At 36.4% G+C, this 22,978-nt stretch overlaps 1 protein-coding gene across 6 annotated transcripts in view; it reads right to left on the bottom strand.

Moving 5' to 3' along the window:
* The window catches only part of COL4A5 (collagen type IV alpha 5 chain), a 414,777-nt gene extending 392,113 nt beyond the window's left edge, over positions 1 to 22,664 (bottom strand). For all 6 annotated transcript variants that reach the window (XM_037821236.1, XM_037821237.1, XM_037821239.1 and 3 more), the window contains exon 1: positions 22,310 to 22,664. In XM_037821236.1, coding sequence (XP_037677164.1) covers positions 22,310 to 22,390 — 81 coding nt within the window. In that variant the 5' untranslated portion in view covers positions 22,391 to 22,664. The remainder of the gene's footprint in view (positions 1 to 22,309) is intronic.
* Between the last annotated feature and the right edge of the window lie 314 nt (positions 22,665 to 22,978).

The following is a 22,978-nucleotide window of genomic DNA, read 5'->3' as shown; positions in this document are numbered from 1 at the left end:
CTTTAAGAAAGGCAAGTGAAGGAAAATACAAAAATTGACTTCAAAGTTTATTAAAATAATGAAACCCTGTTTTAGTTTTTTCATTAATTCATATAGTATTTTTCTTTGATAACAATGGATGTCATAAAAACTGTTAACTGAAAATAGACTGTTAAATTGTCTAAATCAAAAAATGTTTAAATCCACAGCCTTAAACTAATAGTCAACATGTTTAAAAATTTTTAGTGTGAAAGTAATAGTCATTTATTGTAGACAACTTAGAAAATGCATATAAGGAAAAAGCAAAAAAAAAAAAAAACGGAATCTCACAACCACTGTAAATATATTAGTGTATATCATCCTCTCAGTCTTTTTTAACACCATTTAATTCTGAATAAACTTTTATCACAGAGAATTCCTAGGTTAATATAGAAAAAATTCATGTTTAGGCTGATGTTGCATTTTTCACAACAATGGTAGGGAAAGCAGATGTAACTTGAGAACTCTGAGCATTCTACCAAAAATGAACCAAATTAATGTTCCTATGAGTACACTATAAACTTTTCAAATAATTGTGACTTATTGAAAACCTATGTGCTATACTCTTGCCTTCTATAATAATTTCCCAATGTATTAATATTTAACCCCATTAAAAATCTGTACATAATTTTAAGTGCCAGGAAGTAAGAGGACAGAATGTGAGGAAAACTAAATAAGAGATTATAATCTGAAATAATATAATCAATCTCACCTCTGTGGATTCCGTTTTCCCAAATCAAATTTGGACCTGATTTTAAAATGAAATCAAGGTAATATAATGTTGGTAATGCCTCATGGAAATCAGAAAGGCCTGATTTTCAGCACACCTTTTATGCTTTCACCTTATTATCAATTTCAAATTCTATTTAACCATCTGACAAGAAAAGATGCCTTTTTCCTAACTGGGTATCATGAAGTGGAGAAAAAAATGAGGATATGGCTGCAAAAATCTATCAGGACACACAGTTTATAAAACCATGTTTTTAATACAAGGTTGGTCAATCTACAAAGTCAAAAATGGCAGCCAAATTAGTCAGGAAAACAAATCCAAGCCTCTGAAGATGAACCTATTTTTCTGTCTGTAAGAAAGGTGACCTTTCTCAGTTTGATTTCATTTGTTATTTTACAACATTAGTCTGTGGGTTTTTCCATTAGATGGTATACGCACATGAAGGCATGAATCCTGTGATAAGGTCTAATAAGTGTGTGCTATAACAAAAAGAAGTCTTTACTGCAACTGTGGAGAAAAATGAAATGCCTAAATAGGCTGTAAAAGATAAGCAAGAAAATAGAATTGAGAGAGATTAGAGCATAGAATGAATTTATTCACTATTAACCAAATTACTATAACTTCAGTACACTTATAGTGAAGGAAAAAATATTTTTAAAAATGAAAAGCCCAGGAATGCAAAGAGCTGGAGGCAAAAGCCATTATTTCTATTCTTGAAAAATATATTGGGTATCTTTGGGTCAGGTGGGGGGGGGGCAGATAGAGAGATAAATTTTGCCAAACATTGGAAACTTTTAGCATACCCGCATCTGAAGAAAACGTATAGCTTATTTTTTAAAACCACAATGTAAAATAAATTGACCCTTTTATTTTGAAACAAAACAATGAAAATTAACGTGACTTCAGGGCAAGGGCAAATTGATTCATTTATACCCAGCTAGGAAAAATACTCAGAAGGCACATTAAAGCTTACAAAAATGCTCCACAAATAGCTCTGAAGACTTCAAGAAATTACATTAAATTAACAAAATGTGTAAGTTCATTTCCTATATGGTCCTTATTCAGGCACTATCCTACAAAGTTAAGTCAAAATGAAGGAAAGTATAATGGTACAACCGCTCTGGTGTTTTCTCAGAAAACTAGATATTGAATTACCCTATGATCTGGCAATTCCACTTCTCGGTATATACCCAGATTTGAAAGCAGTGAAACGAACAGACACTTGTACACTGATGTTCATAGCAGCATTGTTCACAATTGCCAAGAGATGGAAACAATCCAAGTGTCCTTCAACAGACCAGCGGATAAACAAAATGTGGTATATACATACGATGGAATAATATGTAGCAGTAAGAAAGAATAAGGTCCTGAAACATATGGCAACATGGATAAACCTTGAAGACATAATGCTGAGTGCAATAAGTCAGACACAAAAGGGAAGAAATTGTATGTTACCACTACTGTGAACTCCCTGAACAATGTAAAATCAATGTTTTATTATGCAGAATATTGGGGACCTAATGACAGACAGAAACTAGTGAGGAGGAATGATAATCTAATATGTTCAGATATGTTAATGAAGGTGAATTCAAAGGTATGGGAATGGATAGGGGTGACAATTGTTTGTTAATGGGATTATAAATATCAGAGCTGTACTGAAGGCGAATAGGATTGAAAGGGGTTGTTTAAAGGCACGTTTCTAAAAGATCAGTAGCACAAATATAGATAAGTGCTTGCACGATTTACTTGTAAGGTATGACACTAGCACAGAGCGTTAACAACAAAGGGTATATGGGAAAAATCTACACGTTGCATACTAGGGACTCTAATTAATAGGAATACCATGCTAGTACTACACAAATACTAAGGACAAATAATTAAGGGCTGACAAGAACTGTGAGATGTTTTGGGTAATGAGAATTGTTTAAAATGGAGAGTGATGTGGATTGTACAACTAAGTGATGATAATATGACACATGACATACTGATTGATTATCATGGAGAGAACATATGCTACGGGAATTTAGGAACTCCCTACTTTGTAAGTCAAACCCTCAATGCTGAGGCTTGCTTGGGTGAAACTTATGGTTGTAAAGGGTAGGCTAAGCCCACCTATATTTATGCCTAGGAGTCACCTCCAGGGAACCGCTTTTATTGTTCAAATGTGGACTTTCTCTCTCTAAGCCTAACTCGACAAATAAATTCATCACCCTCCCCCCAACGTGGGACAGGACTCTCCCAGATAAATGAGTCTCCTGGCAACATGGGACACGGATTCCGGGAATGAGCCTGACCTTGGCATCGAGGCACTGAGAATGACTTTTTGACAAAAGGGGGAAAGAAAGGCAATAAAATAAGGTTTCAGTGGCTGAGAGAATTCAAATAGAGTGAAGAGGCTGACCTGGAGGTTACTCCTATGCAAGCTGCACCTAGATATGCCAAATGACCACAGAATAAGCCCACGTCAACAGCAGTCCCGAAAACCCTAAGGAATATCCAGATCCCTATCTGAGACTCTTTTAAAGTTTTACTCAATAAGATTATTCTTCAGCAACTTAAATCCTTCAGAGTGCTCCTATGCCAGCTAAGCCCCAAAACCCAGAGGCAATAGCCTCTTCAGGAACATCAACCAAATGTGTACTCTTTTCCCATAATGTCCACACCCCTTTTCAACATGAACAAGTTAGGGTGGTTACTGCCTAGACATTCCTGAAGATAAATTCACCAGGATACACAATATTCTCTAGTGATCACAGAACTTTCTCCAGAATAGACCATAGGCAGGGACATAAAACAAGCCTCAATAAACTTTAAAAAAAATGAAATTATTCAAAGCACATTCTCTGACCACAATGGAATACAATTAGAAGTCAATAACCATCAGAGACTTAGAAAATTCACAAACACCTGGAGGTTAAAAATGAAGGGGAGATGAAAACATTCCCGGATGATCAAAAGCTGAGGGACTTCATCACCAGTAGATCAGTCCTATAAGAAATGCTAAAGGGAATTGTGGAGGCTGAAAGAAAGGGACACTAAACAATTGAAACCACATGAAGAAATAAAGATTTCCAGTAAAGATCACACGGTAAATATAAATACCAATACTACTGTATTTTTGATTTGTAACTCCACTGTTTACTTCCTACAGGGTCTAAAATACATAAAGTGTAATGATAAATCAGTGGTTTTGGACTCAATGTAAAATAGGTAATTTTTGACAAGAACTACATAAAGGTCGGGGAATGGAGGAGTATAGGAACATGGTTTATGTGCCCTATTGAAGTTAAGTTGGTATCAAAGAAAACAAGATTGTTATAGACCTAAGATGTTAAATTTAAGCCCCACAGTAAACACAAAGAAAGTATCAGAGAATATGATCATAGAGAAGAAAAGTAGAGTATGGGTTACGAGAAGTGGGGGAAGGGGCAACGGGGAGTTAATAAGAAATGACTGTAGGGTTTCTGTTTGGGGTGAAGGGAAATTTCTAGTGATGGATGGTGGGAAGGTGATGGCATTGCAACATTGAGAATGTGATTAATCCCACTAAATGGAATGCTTGGGAGGGGTTGGAATGGGAAGATTTATGCTGTATATATGCTTCCACAATTGAAAAAAAAGACAGTCTAAATAGATAATGACAATTAAATGCCATAGATGATCATGGATGAGATCTAAGAATAGAGGAGAAAAGGCTCAAAAGGACACAATTGGTACATAAGGAAAAAAAATGAAATATAGAATGTAAGCTTTATATCAATGTTAAATTTCTTGAACTTCTTAACTACACTTAATGTGATTACATAAATGAATATTCTTGTTCATAGTAAATGTATATGTGAATTATAATATTTGTTCAAGGATGTGTGCAGCTAGCTCTCATATGTTCAGAAGAGATAGCAATAGATGATAGATGATAGATAGGGAGGGAGGGAAAGAAAGAAATGGTAAAGTGACAAAATATTAAAGTTGGTAGAGCAGGGTAACAGTGGGGGGGGGGGGTTGGGGTATGCTGGAGTCCTGTGTATGGGGTTTGTATTATTTTTGCAACTGTTCCTGTAAGTTTGAATTTATTTCAAAATAAAAATTAAAAAAAAAGAATAGCCTACTGATATGTGCAACCATGGATAAATCTCGAATGCATTATGTTAAGAAAAAAAAGCTAAGCTCAAAAGGTTACATACTGAATGATTCAATCTATTTGACATTCTGAAAAAAGTAAAATTATGGGGACAGAAAACAGATCAGTGATTGTTAAGAACTGTAGGTAAGGGGAGAGGAAATGTTTTAAGGTGATAGAACTATTCTGAATCTTGATTATGACAGTGGTTACAAGACTGCATCCTTTTAGCAAAACTCACAGAACGTACACCAAAGATGGTGAATTTTACTGAGTATAAATTAAAAGGTGAATATAAAATTTAAAAGAGTGGCTAGAACTTTCACACATTTGAAGAATGTAATGGTACAACCACTTCAAAAAACAATTTAGCCATTTCTTGGAAAGATAAAAATACTTACGACACAGCCCGACAATTCCATTCCTTGATATTTACCCAAGAAAATGAAAGCATATGTCCATGCAAAGATTTGCTCACAACAGCTTTATTTGCAATAGCCACAGCCTGGAAACAACCCAAATTTCCATTAACAGGTGAACGGCAAAACAAAGCACAATATATCCATTCCATGGAATACTATTCATAACGGAAAAACATGAACTATTATTGATGCATGCCACATCATGGATAAATCTCAAAATAATTATGCTGAGTGAAAGAAGCCAGAAAAAATAAACACACATGCTGCAAGATTCCATTTACATAAAACTTTAGAAAATGAAACTAATCCACAGAAAGCAGATTAGCAGTTACTTGGGAATGGGGTGTGGAGGTAGGAAGGGATAGGTTACAAGCAGGTATGAATAATCTGTTAAAGTGATTAATATGTTCATTATTTTGAATGTAGTAATTGTTTCACAGGTATATAAATATGTCACAACTCCTCAAACTGTACTCATTAAATATGTGCACTTTACTGTTCATCAAATATACTTCACAGTTGCTTTAAAATTATAGAGGCATATTTCAGCTCAACAGGAAAGGATTTTTCTTCTAACAGTCAGAACACTAGAAAGAATCCTCATAGGCATTGCTGGCAAAGCAACATCCAGGTTGTCTTTGAGCACTTTTATAAATGAACCACAGTCCAGAGTATTTTACTCTCATTACTAAATAGCTTGATTATTAGAAAATTCTTAACATGGAGATTTCTTGAGATTTGATCCATTGATTCCAGGTCTTATCTCTTGGGTGCAATCTAAATAAATCTACCCCTCCCCTAAATTCAATATTCATTCAACAAATAACTACTTAGAGCCAACTATATAGAAAGAACTAGCCTACACACTGTGGTGAATACAAAGAAATGTAAGACAAGGACCCTGGTTTTATGAATATTCCAATCTAGTACCTAAAAATACCTAATTTCAGCTCACTGTCTTTCTTCACCAGTGTCTCCTCTGTGGTGACCTGTATAGCAAAAATGTTTCTGATTCGGCAATTAGATCAAAGATGGTAATAAAGAAGAGTACAAGTTAGTACCTCCATTTTCAATTTAGTATTTTAACTGTATTGACAAGGAATGAATAAAATTACAAAATCATTACTAGTTCACCAATCCCTAAACTAAGGTAGTATACTGGAGAGAGGACTGAAGTAAGATTCGGGGAAAATGGCTTCCATCTCTGCCTCTGCAACTAACTAGTTGCATGACCTTTCATTAATCAGTTCTCTTCCCTATAAAATAATGGAGTCAGTCTCTCTAGTGTAGTGGTTCTCAAACTTTTTGCCCTCAGGGCCCTTTGCAACTCTCAAAAATTCTTGAGCACCCCAAAGAGCTTTCATTTATGTGACTTATATTTAGCTATATGTACTATATAAAATACTAAAACTGAGTAATATTTGAAGTATTTATTCATTTAAAAGTAACAATAATAAACTCATTGCATGTTAACATGTATAACATATTTTTATGAAAAATAATTAAATTTTCCCAAAAAATAGAGTGAGACAAGTGGGGACTGTTTTACATTTTCTTGCACGTCTTTTTAATGTTTGACTTGATAGAAGATACCTGGATCCTCACATCTGCTTCTGCATTCAATCTGTTGAGATATGTTGTTTTGTTGAAATATATGAAGAAAATCTGGCTTCACACAGTTATGTAGTTAGAAAATGGAATATTTTAATAGCCTCTTCAGATATTTGTGAATATTATTCTTTGGTACAACACAAAAACTAAGCAAGTGATCGATTATTTAAGATTACTTGTAACATGGAATCCTCACACCTTATTGCTTAACTTTTCACACTCTATTACCTTAAAACTCATTAGCATATCGTGCCCTTTGAGTGGATCTTTTACCTATGCATGATTTTGTAACATCATGCATTAGTCATTTGGAAAATACTAGTTCACTGAGTTATGCAGAACTTCCAAATGTTGACACATTTCATTATACAACGTCAGAAATAATATATGTTAAATTAACAACCGATTTCATTAGAAGGGCCTAGGATTTAGAAAGCTCTGAGGTTCACACTGACATATTGGAGTTTTCCAAAATTCTAACCTTGACTTGAAAAACTCAATTTGTTTTCATTGGCGGCAAATACTTCCAGTAGATTTCCTTGAAATAGTAGGCGCATTTTGTTCATTTTGAGAAAATGCCTGGCAAATACCAAGTCTGAATAACCATAGTTTGTTTCCATTGCTCTTTCAAGGAAAAATGGTATTCCATGCAAAAAGTAGCTAATATAGTTCATAACTCAAAACAACTGCATAAGTACTTTTCCTAGAAACAACTTACTTCAGCATACAGAAGTGCTTTATGTGTTGTATTAGTTAGAGTTGTCTAGGGAAACAGAACCAAAAGGAGGTACCTGTAAATATAACATTTTATGAAAGTGTCTCATACAACTGTGGAGATGCACGAGTCCAAATTCAGTAGGGCAGGCAGCGAACTGGCAACTCCGATGAAGGTGTTCAATGAACTCCCCAGGAGACACTGGCTAGCCAAAGAAGAAGTGAATGTTCTCTCTCTTTCTCCCTTAAAAAGTATTCAACTAATTGGATTAAATCCAGCTGAATGAATTCTCTCATTGAGGAAGACATGAACTCCATTGATATAATCAGTCAAGGTGCAGTCAATTGACTGATGATTTAATAAACCAGCCTTCTGGTTTATTAATCAGCCACAAATGTCCTTGCAGTAATGGTTAGGCCAGTGCCTGCTTTACCAGGCACCTGGGCACCATCACCTGGGCAAGTTGACACATGAACCTAACCATCACATGTGTACTTCCCATTTTGTCATACAGAACACTAAAAGATGTGGACTCAAAGGACAAGATTTAATGAAATTAATGCTACCTCAAGGACATTCTTAGGTAAAATTGGCTCTTTTACCCTAAGCATGGGAAGAATATAATATCTATTAGCACAATTTAGTAAACCACGCCAGCAGTTTTACACACCACCAGTGCAAAATTTCAACACAGTGAAAAAGGCAAAACAGTCTTCATATTATAGTTAAAATAGTTTTGACACCATGGTCCCTCTGAAAGGATCTTGGGAATGCCAGGATTCACAAACCACACTTTTAGAACCACTGACCTAAAGGATCCCTAATGTCTCTCCAGCTCTAAAATGTCTATAATCATGTAAATAGTCAATATCCTTTATTTGTACAACTCTACATCACATTAGATTCCCTATATAAGTATTACCTCAAACATCTAACAAATATACTAAGTTCTCACAAATCTTTTATCTCAACTGATGCTGAGGACAAACTTATGAAGCAGAAATTGTTTCTTTCTTCCTAAAATAACTTTGATTTTATTCAAATTTCTCATCCTCCAATTTTTCTAGGAAGCAAGTGCTTTGGTAGGGAAGACAGAGGAGAAGTGATAAGTAATTGTTTTAATGCATGATGGTCCTATTTCACTTGCCAATGTACAGGTGTAAGCATATATATATACATACATACATATATATATGTATGTGTGTGTGTGTGTGTATATATATACATAATGCAATTCTAACCAATGATATGTAAGGAATGTTTTCATGGTGGAGCTCTAGGTCCCCCAGGAACAATTTACATTCTCCTGCTGGACATTGTGGTGTCTGCAAGTAATCCCTGGAACTGTAGCAACCATTCTGTAAGTTTGAGGGACACTTGTCTGAGAGACTAAACTGATAGGCAGACTATGGGATGCACAGAAAGACAGAAATCACCAATGCCCTAAATGGTGTCAATAGTTGGGTGAATTAATTAACTTCGGAGCCAATCTACTTCCAAACTTCTTGTTAAGCAAACCAAAAAATTTATTGGTTATGACACTTGAATTAGTGTTTTCTACCACTCACAACAGAAAGCAACCTCATATAAATAGACACTATTGTGACTATTTTCCATACATAAAAACATTTCTCTACTTGAATTAGGTTGAGATTATTGACAGAGATGGAAGGGCCTCTCCTCCTTTAGCAAGCCCCTAGAGGGCTAATATATACAGAATACACTAAACAGCTTTTCACTAGTGTCTCCCTCTTAACAATGAATGCCACCCTCTCCCCCAAAATTCCAATATCTCCTTTAGTACTTCATGAGTGTCGTATATACTATAATAAGCAGTTCTGGAAACAAACTAACCAGTACTGCTAACATATAAGAAGAGTGTTACTAGATTGAAATATAAGATAATACAAAGCCTTAACAGAATTTCATAGACCTGTTTCATTACTCACTGTCAAAAAACCAACTCCATTAACCAGACTAACACTTGCTCATATATAGTACTTATTTTCCACAAGTTACAAAGTAAATCTAATGATTATATAAGAATCAGTAAAATAAAAAAACTTAAAAATTTAAATTTAGCAAAACCCTGTTTCTTCTATAACATCGCCTTTGGTTGTCTTCAATTAGAAAATAAAAAGGGATTTAAGGTTCCCATTTCAACAAGGTAGCAGATACCATTGCAGGCTACCCTTTTGGCTAAAGGCCAGCAGAAGCTGTTGAAGGAACAAAGGGCAGTTGGTCCTAGACAGATAATGAAGGTAAATAAACTCAAGCATTGATGCATAAAATGAGAATCTGCTTTGTTAAAATGAAAGGAGTTGATGTATCAGTTATCACACTAAAGACGGCTCTGAAAAAACTTCAAGAATTACTGCTATTAAAAGCAAATCTTTAAATGCAAAATGAGACGAAATGGTTTCAGTGGCTGAGAGATTCCAAATGGAGTCGAGAGGTCACTCTGGTGGACATTCTTATGCACTATATAGATAACATCTCTTAGGCTTTAATGTATTGGAATAGCTAGAAGTAAATACCTGAAACTACCAAACTCCAACCTAGCAGTCTGGACTCCTGAAGACAATTATACAATAATGTAGATTACAAGGGGTGACAGTGTGATTGTGAAGACCTTGTGGATCACACCCCCTTCATCTAGTGTATGGATGAGTGGAGGAATGGGGATAAAAACTAAAGGACAAATGGGGTGGGATGGGGGGATGATTTGGGTGTTTTTTCACTTTTATTTTTTATTCTTGCTCTGGTTCTTTCTGATGTAAGGAAAATGTTCAGAGATAGATTGTGGTGACGAACGCATAACTATGTTATCATACTGTGGACAGTGGATTGTATATCACGGATGATTGTATGGTGTGTGAATGTATTTCAATAAAACTGAATTTAATAAAATTAAAAAAAAAAAAAGCAAATCTTTAAAATGAAAATTTAGCTAAGTGAATGGGTAGCAAATTTATAATATGTTAATTAGAAAGAATATATTTTCCAAAATTACTTCTGCTCCATGGTTGCTATTGTCAGAAAGGGATGCAATGATGGAATGATTGCATTTTAAAAGAAAATCATTAGAGGATAAGACCAAATCAGCCAACCACCTGGCAATCAATTGAGCAATAATTCCATAGTCATTGTAGTAGATAGGAAAAAATTATTAGGACTGTCTCATAGGCACTCTTACACACTACTGATAGGAGTATAATTGGTAAAAACATTCCAGAAAGCAATTTGGCAAGAGTAGATCTTTATCATTCAGAAGCTTAAAGTTTAGCTATTCAAATACCACCTGGAAAAGCCATAATGCATCAACATTTTATGATTTTCCTAAGGAATATATTTGATTTTCACAAGTTACAAGGCTGGCCAACATTCAATAAACAGTCATTTAGCTAGTGAGGACAAACAGGGAGAAAGTAAAATGGGAGAGGTACCAAATGTATGAAGGTCTCTCATTTCATAGTACTTATGAGTCTGATTTTCTAGAAAGAGGAGATGGGGGTGAGGATATTAACACCCCAAGGTGGGAATAATAGATTAATAATTAACGGGGAAAAGATTCTGGAGCACCACTAGGGGAAAAATGAAAGCAGGACACAGAAAGAGACAAAGACACAGCTATTTAAGTGTAAGCCTGATAGGCAGCTACAGGCCAAGGGCTGGAGAAGGGAGTAAGAAACAGGGTAGAAAAAGCTCCCATTTCAAATGCATTCATGAAACTCTCCTAGGAGAGGGGGAATGTCGGTGAGTTTGGAGTATGTTATAACCTTGTTATAGAAGGAAGAGGTCAGTGGGTGAGGCATTCGTGTTGGGCAGGCTCCACCTTCTGTCCAGGGGCAAAATGTAAGGGGATGCATGGTTCAAAAAAGTAAAACTTAAGCCCTCGAGGACAAATGGCCTAGAATGTAAAATGTTCTTTAAAATTTTATTGAAAAAAAATTTCATTGGAAGAAAAAGGCAAAACCTCTATGGTATAGTTCTAGCAAAGAGTTATTATCTACCTATAGGGTGTGACAGAGTAAACCCTAAAACAAGAGTTAGTATTATAAGTTATCTTTTGATATATCTTGTCCAAATGTCAGGGTCTACTGAATGTACCAAGGACTTAAAAACTACTGATTGTCTTTAAACCAGTAATTTCCCATGAAGGACACAGAAGTAACAAAATAATCAAAAATACATAATAAATGTTCATGGCAGCACTCCTTATAATGACCAAAAAAATGAAAATTTAAAAAATATTCTATAAATGTGAACAGGTAAATGTAGTATAAAAAGAAATCACAGCGAGGAGAAACTAAGATGGCAGCTAGGAGAGACAGGGCAAAAAAACACCTCCATAAAAAATACTAGATAGAGGCCAGAAAGTGACCCAGAACACCAGTTCCAGCGATGCACCAGCTGGACAAGGTCTGCTGAATCCACAGGGACCATGCACTTGGTGAAACCGGGAGTCTGCGTTCTGAAACGAGTGAGTGAGCCTACTGATTATCCAGCAGCCACACTGCAGTGTAGGGAAACCGTAGGCTAGCGTTTGGAGGTGGACTAGTTCTTTTTTGAAAAACTCAAAAGCGGCTGCAGATATGGCAGCGAGAACCACACAGTGAAGCGTGGCAGGAAAGGGCTGTGCGAACGCCTCAATATCAGGCGTGGAAGATAGCCTTTTGCGCACTGCTGCTGATTGTCTCGGAGCGAGGCAGGCAGAGGGGAGCCAAAAGGGGAAAATAACCACATGCTTTGCAGCCATCTTTCCGGAGGGCTGGGAACGCTCCTGCCCGGTGCAGGCGCCACAGCCCAGAGCCACGCCAAAACACCCAGTGTGACAGGAGTTTCCAGCAACACATGCACACACCACAATATCAGGCATGGACAATAGGCTTTCGCGCACCCACAGCTAATTGACCCGGAGCTGGGAAGACGGAGCTGTGCAAAAAGTGGGAAGTTAACACGCCCCATACAGCCATCCTTAAGCCCTTGAGGATGAACGGCCTAGGATGTAAAATGTTCTTTAAAATTCTAAAGAACCCAGTGGCCCAGAACTTCCCTTGAGGCATGCACTTGTGACGTAGCACAACCTTCCCTCAGCAGAGGCCCTAGAAGGGCACAGCTTGGAAGAGGGACCCACTCGGAAATCCAGGGGACCATACGCCAATACCAAGGACTTGTGGGTCAGCGGCAGAGACAACCTGTGGCAAGACTGAAATGAAGGTTTAGACTCTTGCAACAGCCTTAAATCTCTGGGAACACATGGGAGGTTTGATTATTAAAGCTGCCCTCCCTCCCTAACTGCTCAGACACATGCCCCACATTCAGGGCAGGAAGCACCAACAAGACACCCAAATTTGGTGTACCAATTGGACCCCACAAGAATCAGATCCCCACACACCACAAAGACAAAGTTGGGGAGAACTGACTTGAGGGGAATAGGTGACTTGTGGACGCCATCTGCTGGTTAGTTAGAGAAAGTGTACGCCACCAAGCTGTAGACCTGACAAATAAGAGATTAGTCTTTGAATATTCCCACATATCCTAAAAGAACCATATCATGCAAAGCAAATGCCAAGAAGCCAAAAACAACAGAAAATTTTAAAGCACATGAAAAAAACAGATGATATGGCTAACCCAAACCCAAACACCCAAATCAAAAGATCAGAGGAGACACAGTACTTGGAGCAATTAATCAAAGAACTAAAGACAAACAACGAGAGCATGACACAGGATATAAAGGACATGAAGAAGACCCTAGAAGAGCAAAAAGAAGAAATTGCAAGAGTAAATAAAAAAATAGATAATCTTATGGAAATAAAAGAAACTGTTGACCAAATTAAAAAGATTATGGATACTCATAGTACAAGACTAGAAGAAGCTGAACAACAAATCAGTGACCTTGAGGACCACAGAATGGAAAATGAAAGAACAAAAGAAAGAATGGGAAAAAAAATGAAAAAATCAAAATGGACCTCAGGGATATGATAGATTAAATAAAACATCCAAATATAAGACTCATTGGTGTCCCAGAAGGAGAAGAGAAGGGTAAAGTTCTATGAAGAGTATTCAAAGAAATTGTTGGGGAAAACTTCCCAAACCTTCTACACAAAACAAATACACAAAGCATAAATGCCCAGCGAACTCCAAATAGAATAAATCCAAATAAACCCACTCCAAGACACATTCTGATCAGAATGTCAAATACTGAAGAGAAGGAGCAAGTTCTGAAAGCAGCAAGAGAAAAGCAATTCACCACATACAAAGGAAACAGCATAAGACTAAGTAGTGACTACTCAGCAGACACCATGGAGGTGAGAAGGCAGTGGCATGACATATTTAAAATTCTGAGAGAGAAAAATTTCCAACCAAGAATACTTTATCCAGCAAAGATCTCCTTCAAATTTGAGGGAGAGCTTAAATTTTTCACAGACAAACAAATGCTGAGAGATTTTGCTAATAAAAGACCTGCCCTACTTCAGATTCTAAAGGGAGCCCTACTGACAGAGAAACAAAGAAAGGAGAGAGAGATATAGAGAAAGGTTCAGTACTAAAGAGATTCAATATTGGTTCATTAAAGGACAATAAGAGAGAGAGGGAAGAAATATATGTGCCAAACATAAACCAAAGGATAGGATGGCTGATTCAAGAAATGCCTTCACAGTAATAACGTTGAATGTAAATGGATTAAACTCTCCAATTAAAAGATATAGATTGGCAGAATGGATCAAAAAATATGAACCATCAATATGTTGCATACAAGAGAGTCATCATATACACAGAGACACAAAAAAATTGAAAGTGGAAGGATAGAAAAAATACTTCATGCAAGCTACAGCCAAAAGAAAGCAGGAGTAGCAATATTAATCTCAGATAAAATAGACTTTACATGCAAGGATGTTATGAGAGACAAAGAAGGCCACTACATACTAATAAAAGGGGCAATTCAACAAGAAGAAATAACAATCATAAATGTTTATGCACCCAATCATGGTGCCACAAAATACATGAGACGAATACTGGCAAAACTAAAGGAAGCAATGGATGTTTCTACAATAATTGTGTGAGACTTCAACACATCACTCTCTACTATGGAGAGATCAACCAGACAGAAGACCAATAAGGAAACTGAAAACCTAAAGAATCCAATAAATGAATTTGATTTAACAGACATATATAGAACATTACATCCCAAATCACCAGGATACACATTCTTCTCTAGTGCTCACGGAATTTTCTCCAGAATAGATCCTATGCTGGGACATAAAACAAGCCTCAATAAATTTTAAAAAAATGAAATTATTCAAAGCACATTCTCTGACCACAGTGGAATACAATTAGAAGTCAATAACCATCAGAGACAGAAAATTCACAAACACTTGGAGGTTAAAAATGAGGGGGAGAGGAAAACATTCCCAGATAATCAAAAGCTGACGGACTTCATCACCAGTAGATCAGTCCTATAAGAAATGCTAAAGGGAACTGTGCAGGCTGAAAGGAAGAGACACTAAACAATTGACTGAAACCACATGAAGAAATAAAGATTTCCAGGACACAATTGGGACATAAGAAAAAAATGAAATATAGAATGTAACTTTTATATCAATGTTAAATTTCTTGAACTTCTTAACTACACTTAATGTGATTACATAAATGAATATTCTTGTTCATAGTAAATGTATATGTGAATTACATTATTTGTTCAAAGATGTGTGCAACTTGCTCTCATATGTTCAGAAGACAGAGCAATAGATGATGAATGATAGATAGGGAGGGAAAGAAAGAAATGGTAAAGTGACAAAATATTATAGTTGGTAGATCAGGGTATCTGTGGAGGGGGGTTGGGGTAGGCTGGAGTTCTGTGTATGGGGTTTGTATTATTTTTCCAACTGTCCTGTAAGTTTGAATTTATTTCAAAATAAAAAGTAAAAAAAAAAAAAATTGAAAAAAAAGAAATCATAGCAATCATTTAAAAATAATTGTTTAAAACTAAGGAATTTAGTAACATGGGAATGTTTCATATGTAAAAAAACACTTAAGATATAAAATTGTATATAGAATGATCCCAGCTTTTTTTAAAACCAACTTATTTTTTAAAAAAAGAAAAAAACAGATATGTAGGGAAAATAATAGGGGTTGTTTCTGTATTTTTGGTAAAATTGTCGACCAATTTCATTTTCACCTTCATACTTTTCTACATTTTTCAAGTTTCTGACATTAAGCATATATCACTTTTATTATCAGACAAAAACAGCATGCACGTTGGTTGTCTGAAGTAACAAATATACAATTCTTGCCTTCAAAGAATCTATAATCCAATGGAAAGACCAGATAAAAACTCATAAAACAAAATGCTTGTAAGATCAAATACATTTAGATACCAGACTTGAGAAGTTAAATATTACAAGATGTCAAAGAAGGGTACAATCAGCAACTGATATAACAGTAGGGAAAAGTTCCCACAGAAGAACTGTTTGTCTGTTCTCACTAGAACGTGAACTCCATGAATGCAGGGACCTTGTCATCTTACTCAGTTTTATCCATAGTGTCTAGCACAAAATGATTTTGAGGACAATGCACATTCATGAGGGTAGAAACAGAACAACATAAAGACAATTGTTGAGTACTTAGAAGTTACTGAATAAATGTCTGCTGACTGAAGGCAAATATTGTAGAATTGAGCAAAGACTTGGATTCATAGGATTCCTAATCAAGATGGAGAGTCTGAAATATGTACGCAGTGCTCCAGAGATTGTAAGAAAGCTTACCTAGGCTAGAATGGAGGGAGGATATTTTAAAATGTAATGAAATTAAGACTGGACAAGGGCCTTGAAAACTAGGCAGAAAAGTTGAGAGTTAATGCAGTAAGAAATGGAGTCAACACAGTTTTTAATGACAATAAAGAAATAAAAAATTTATTGAGCTCTTACTCTGTACCAAGTACTATTCTAAATGCTTGACATAACTTTTCTCATTTTATCCTCAAAATAATCCATAAGATAGGCATTATTATGGATTGAATCATGTCCTCCAAAAAGATATGTGCAAGTCCTAAACCCTGGTCCTATGGATGTGAACCCACTTGTAAACAGGATCTTTAAAGATGTTATTAATTAAGGTGAGGCCAAACTGAATCAGGATGGGCCTTAATACAATATGACTGGAGACCTTAGATGCAGAGGAAATTGGATACAGTAGGAGTGAGCAGGAGACAGAAAGAGACAGATCACCATGTGAAAGAGATAGAAATTGTGTTATGGATTGCCAGCAAGCCACCATTCTGAATGCTAGAGACTTCAGAGAAAGCATGGCTTGCTTATACTTTGATTTCGCAAGCCTCCAAAACTGTGAGACAATAAATTCTTGTTGTTTCAGCCTACCAGTCTGTGGTATTTGGTATAACAGCCCTGGCAAACCAAGACAGGTACTATCACACTGCCACCCCCACTCCCCTTTTGTCACTAAGGAAACTAAGGTTCAAAGGTTACTATTTTGCTGAAGATCACACAACTACCAGTCGGATTCCAGGTATGACTCCAGAAGCCAAGCTCTTGAAGACTCTGTATAGGACTTCTACAAAGCCCACAAAACATCTCTGAAGAGTGATACTAGAAAGTGGTTAAGATTGTATGAGGGTAAAGATTATGATAGGCCTTGAAAACTAGGCAGAAAAGTTGAGAGTTTATGCAGTAAGTAATGCTTTCAACAATGTATGTTTATCCTGTGATGTTGGATTAGAATCAGAAGTATCACTATGAATTCATGGGTGTGGGGGTGGGGGTGGAGAGAGAGGGAGAGAGAGAAAGAGAGAGGGAATAAGAAACAGATACAGATAGGGGTATGTGTCTGTGTATATATATATATTTGCATATTTCCTAGTTCTGTCTACTAAAAGAGCCTAGAAGCAATGACATTCCAGTAATCATGAGCACACCCAGCACCCAGATAGTGGTTTCTAAATACCATTCTCCAATAAAAAGAATCAAGGCTCCTTGGAGAAATGACTGATTACAGGGTTGGGGCAAGGGAAGTACAAAATGAGCCTGAAACATCTTGTGGTGCCAGAAAATAAGGGAGTGCTCAAAAAATGATGGGGATATGTCGAAAGGACAAATGAGCCAACTTAAAGGGGATCCTATTGGCCAAATATGGGAAAATTTGAGAAACAAAAAAATGATAATAGTATAATTAATTATGACCCATAGAATAAGGTAGATATCCGTGAGTCCATACTGCTATAAATAATTGAATAAATAAATAGAGGAAAAGGGAAAGTTCTTTACTACAATAGAATTAGGTTAATAAATGTAGAAAATGTTGAAAATTACAAATCACCACTTGGCAGATGTCACAGTAATAATTATTTGGGCAGGAATCATCAATGGATTCTAAAATTAGTGAGCAGAAGTCTGATGAGAAACAGGATAATTATATTGTCTCACAGTATTGCCCCATGTAGTCTCACAAGATCTGCTCACTTTGTAATTACAAAGGGGAAAAATAGTGACTTTACAGTGGATAAACTTGGCAGACACCATCTTAACCAAATTATAACGGTTAATTCATGGTAAAGAGTCCCATGTGTTGCATATATAGACATCAAATGCCAAATAAAAACAAGGGAAAAAAGTGCTCAGTCACAATAGTACACACTACACAGACACAAAGAAATATACATATACAAATATATGCACAAGACTAAAGGTATATAGATAGTTGAGTGAACAGAATTGGATATAGTGGACAGGTGAATTGGTTAAAAACAACAAACCAAAACCAAACTTTGTAATTGAGCATATTAAGCAAAGTGTGCCACCATACACACATACCACTTTTTTTCACAATAGACAAGTTCCTGAAAAGTTAGGTGTATTTAAAATCACTAACTGACTAATTAAAGGAATCATGAGGCAAATCATTAAAAATAAATCATCAACCACAAATTACACCTGTTTTACAGATCTAACTTTTTATGTATTGTGATTGCATAAAACTATATAACCTGAAAAAAACAATTGTTTTTTAGGTTGCTTTTAAATCATCTTTTGCTATATAGATATAGATACAGAGATCAAACTCTGATCTTTTGAATCTAAGCCTGAAGCTCTTTCCATTCTTCCACGTTACTTCTCTAACATCAGCAGGAAGAGATGTAACCCCATGATTATTTCCATTTTACCTCCTGTGTCAAAAAAAAAAGTAGCAAAAATCCCAATAATCTGAACAGCAAATAAATGTCTGTAGTAGGGCAGTATAGGACAGTCATTGAGGGCAAAGAGTCTGGAGTAAAACTGCCTGGATTCAAAATTTCCAGCTCAACAGCTTACTACCTATGTGATTTTTGGCAAGTTACATAACCACTATGTTCTAGTTTCCTCATCCATAAAATGAGTTTAATAATGGTATTCACTTCATAAATCTGTTATGAAGATTAAATATGATAATATATATTACCACATTAGCACAGTGCATAACACACAGTAAACACTCAAAAAATGCAAGCTATAATGATAATGCTGATGACAATGATGAAAAATTCTTCCTATGGACCAGGATACTTCATAGAAGAAAAACTGTTCCATGGCCAAAAGCCACAGTCCTATCTTTGATGAGTTCTTGCCACTCTTCACAAGGGAGATGGTACATTTAAATGACAGAAACCTATCCACTCTACTCCACAACAACTTACTAACATTTATATAGTAGTAGTATAATTTTACATACCATATCCATAAATCTAAGTGCATATCCTACTGGCAGTGAGTCAATACAGGTATAATTACCTTTTTAAAAAAAAAACAACTTTATTGAGGTATAATTGACATACAGTAAAGAGCACATATTTAACGTGTACAATTTGTTAACTTTTGACATAGGTATAAACCCATGAAACCATCACCACAATCAAGAGAGTGAACATACCCATCACCTTCAGAAATTTCCTCATGCCCCTTTGTCATCCTCCCTGACCCCAGGGAACTACCAATCTTTCTGCCACTATAAATTAGTTTGTGATTTCTAATATTTTATATAAATGGAATCATACACTATGTACTCCATTTTTTGTCTGGATTATTTCACATAGTATGATTATTTTGAGATCCATCCGTGTTGTTGCATATATCAGTAGTTTATTCATTTTTATGGCTGAGTAGTATTTCTATACAATATTTTGTTTATTCATTCACATTTTGATAGACATTTGGGTTTTTTCCAGTTTGGGGCTCTTTTAAATAAAGCTCCTATGAACATTCATATATATGTATTTGTATAGACATATTCTTTAATTTCTCTTGGGTAAATACCAAGGAGTAGAGTGGATGGATCAATGGTAGTTGCATATTTAATTTATTAAGAAAGAGCCAAAGTGTTTTCCAAAGAGGCTGTACCATTTTACATTTCCACCAGAAGTGCATGAGTGCTCATGTCTGTATGATTTACATAAAAAAACACATTATTTCCAACACTACAAATGATCCTTCCAACCCAAAGCTGCCATTTTTCTCTTATTGCTAATCTTTCAGCATAAAAGTTACTTTATTCCACCTAAAGTAAAAATCTTTCAAATATTTGTGAAATCCCAACAATTTGGAATGGCTTCAGAGATAAAGAAATCACCTTTAAATCTCTGAGAAATTAAAGAAATTTAAGTGCAAAACTCTTCCTGTTTTAAAAGTCCCAATACTAGACTACTTCAGTCAACAACCAGCCCCACTCTCATCCAGTTTTACTCTGGAGAAGGTCACCAATATCTCCAGCACAAGTATGGAGAGCAGATAGCATTCATATTTTTGAGATGATTAAAACATTCATCTAACTAGGATATTGATGGGTGGAGCAGGCAAAACAAACCCTTGTTTTATTAGAGGTACAATAGCCTAATGATAAGGAAATAGGATGTAAAATGTTCTTTAAAAATTACTTAGAAAAAAAGGTAAAAACTTTATGGTGTTTTCTGTAAGTTTTTCATGAAGACTCAATCTTTAGTTCAAAAGTCCAAGAAAACAAGTTTGTTCTCAAGTTTTGTCAATCATAAAAAGAAATATTTTTAATATAAATTGATTTAATATAAATTCATATGTAGTGTTGCTATACATGTCTGTATGATTGGTATCTGGTGCTTACTTATTAATAGCAATGTCAGAAAGAAAAAAATTTGAGAAATAGAAATAAAATTTTTGCCTCAGGGCCAAATGTCATAAGCAGTAGGCACTAAAATGTTTTTTAAATCAACTATTTTCAACAGCACAATTGTAGTTGTCTCCCACAGTCTGTGTAGCCCTATTGAGTGGCTAACTTTTATCCCACTAAAATGCTGTGCAACAAAAAATCAATTTTAAATCAATTATCTACTTTGATGGAGGCAAATTATGGCATGCATAATTAAAAATACTTGATATGCATGTTTTTTCAGCATATTTGCCACCACAATTATGTTGTGCTCATAGTAATTATGAACGTTATTTTTCATACCTTGAGTTCACACTTTCTGGAGGACAGAAGGAAGGCTATGTGGTTTAGAGGCATGCTGAGTGCTATAGGGAACCTAACTCAAAAGAAAGTGGCCTCATAAGCTGTAACGCAGCAGCTGCATATAAAGAATTGATAGTCACTTAACCATGTGAAGACCTAAACCATGATCTCATATCACTGTTTTAAATACCACTTATTATGATTACTCAAATATAACCTTTAAATTATTTGTCATTCTTTAGAGGTTTAGGGAATTTAGGGATGATGGTATTCGGGCTGGAGAGCATTTTCTCTGACAAAGTCATTGCCGGAAAGATAGTGGTTGGGACTACCCAGATACATTTCTAGGAGATATACTGGGGTTTTAATCCTTCATTCTCAACAGTGAGTGGAACTTTTTTTCTGTCATTTCACGTGTAAGTCCTCCCTGACACTCCTTTAAACTAGAACACTCATTCTCCTTTGAAAAAAGAGAAGTCTTTTCCTTTAAAAAGGTGATGGGCAAATTCTCAATTTGTTCAGGTGCCTTAGTGAGTTTTAAACAAACAAACAAACAAACAAAAACCTCAACAAAACAACAAAAACCCAGAACTTCAAAAATAAAAAAAGGCGCAGAAGATCTGAAACCTGAGGCCATGCCTCGCTCTTCTCCGTAGGTTACCTTAACTTTTGTAACAAGGCTGTCAAAAGGTGAACACAGATTCTACAGTGGTTTTTCTGACCTGAGGTGGAGGGAGGTTCATGTTGCTTAAGAATAGAGCAAAGGAGAAGAACTTCATCCAATTTAATGGAAGCTGGATTTTAAAGAGCTAAAATAAACTACAAAGTTTAGAGAGTGCAAGGGTTGGGTATAAGTAACGAAAAGGTTAGCCGACAGGCAGGTAAACATCCCAGGGCCGAGAGTGGGGAGAAAAAGTTTTAAATACCCACCAGAATTTAGTGATCCATTAATATGCGTCCCCCACTCCTGACTTTGATCTTGCCCCCAGAGCAGCTACCTGCAGGAAGGAAGCAGCCCTATTTTTAAACACTTAAAGCTCTCCCTTGGACTAAAGAAGGCTTGAGTTACCACGCTGTAAATATTGTTTCTTCCTAAACAAGTGAAGGCAAATTTGAATTCACTGGCCAAAGCCGAGGAGCAGGCAAGGTAAAGGGACAAAAAGTGATTTCAGCTTGAAGGTGAGGTGATGGAGTGGGGGTGGGGGTTGGAAGGAAGGACTTACCGCAGCCTCTGCAGGCTGCCCCGAAAGACTCAGGGCCAGTAAGAACAAGCCGGCAGCCAGGCTGACTCCACGCAGTTTCATTCTTCTCCAGCTTCCGCAGCTCCTTCAGCACCCGCACGAAATTCTCTGCTGGCTTTGACCAACTGACATAATCTTGACGGTTTATTGGGAGAGTTATAGCCAGAGAGGACAGCCAGGGTGTCCCAATTTTGCTAGTCGGCTAGGGTGTGAAGAAAGAAGTTTTTGAAGAGGGGAGGGAAAAAAAAAGAAGCTAATCTTCCCTCCACCTCCCTCCCCTCCCAAAGCCAGTCTCTGGGGAGCACTTTTCCCTTCAGTCCAGACTTGCAAACTTTTTCCCTCACTCAGGTCTCAGAGATCTACTTTCCTCCCTCCTTTCCCCCGCGCCGCCCCCCTCCTCACTAGCTCTGGGGAATTTGAGTATCACTCCGCCACAGCTTCAGTCTGCACCGGCAACCTGCGAGGGAGTGAAGCTCAGTTATTTTGGAGGAGGGAGACTTCCAGACCAGTTGGCTAAAACCATGAGTCCAAACAGGGAAGGTTTTCCATTTGTTTACCTGCACTTTCTGTTGATACTACTCTTCTTAGCCCAGTTCCACTCTCTCTTTGGTGTGAACACCAAAGCCAATTACAAACGGACCTGAGCTGGGA

Source organism: Choloepus didactylus, chromosome X (genome assembly GCF_015220235.1).
Source record: "Choloepus didactylus isolate mChoDid1 chromosome X, mChoDid1.pri, whole genome shotgun sequence".
Classification (NCBI taxonomy): domain Eukaryota; kingdom Metazoa; phylum Chordata; class Mammalia; order Pilosa; family Megalonychidae; genus Choloepus; species Choloepus didactylus.
Note: the sequence above shows the minus strand (reverse complement) of the source record. Positions and strands in the feature narration are given on the sequence as shown.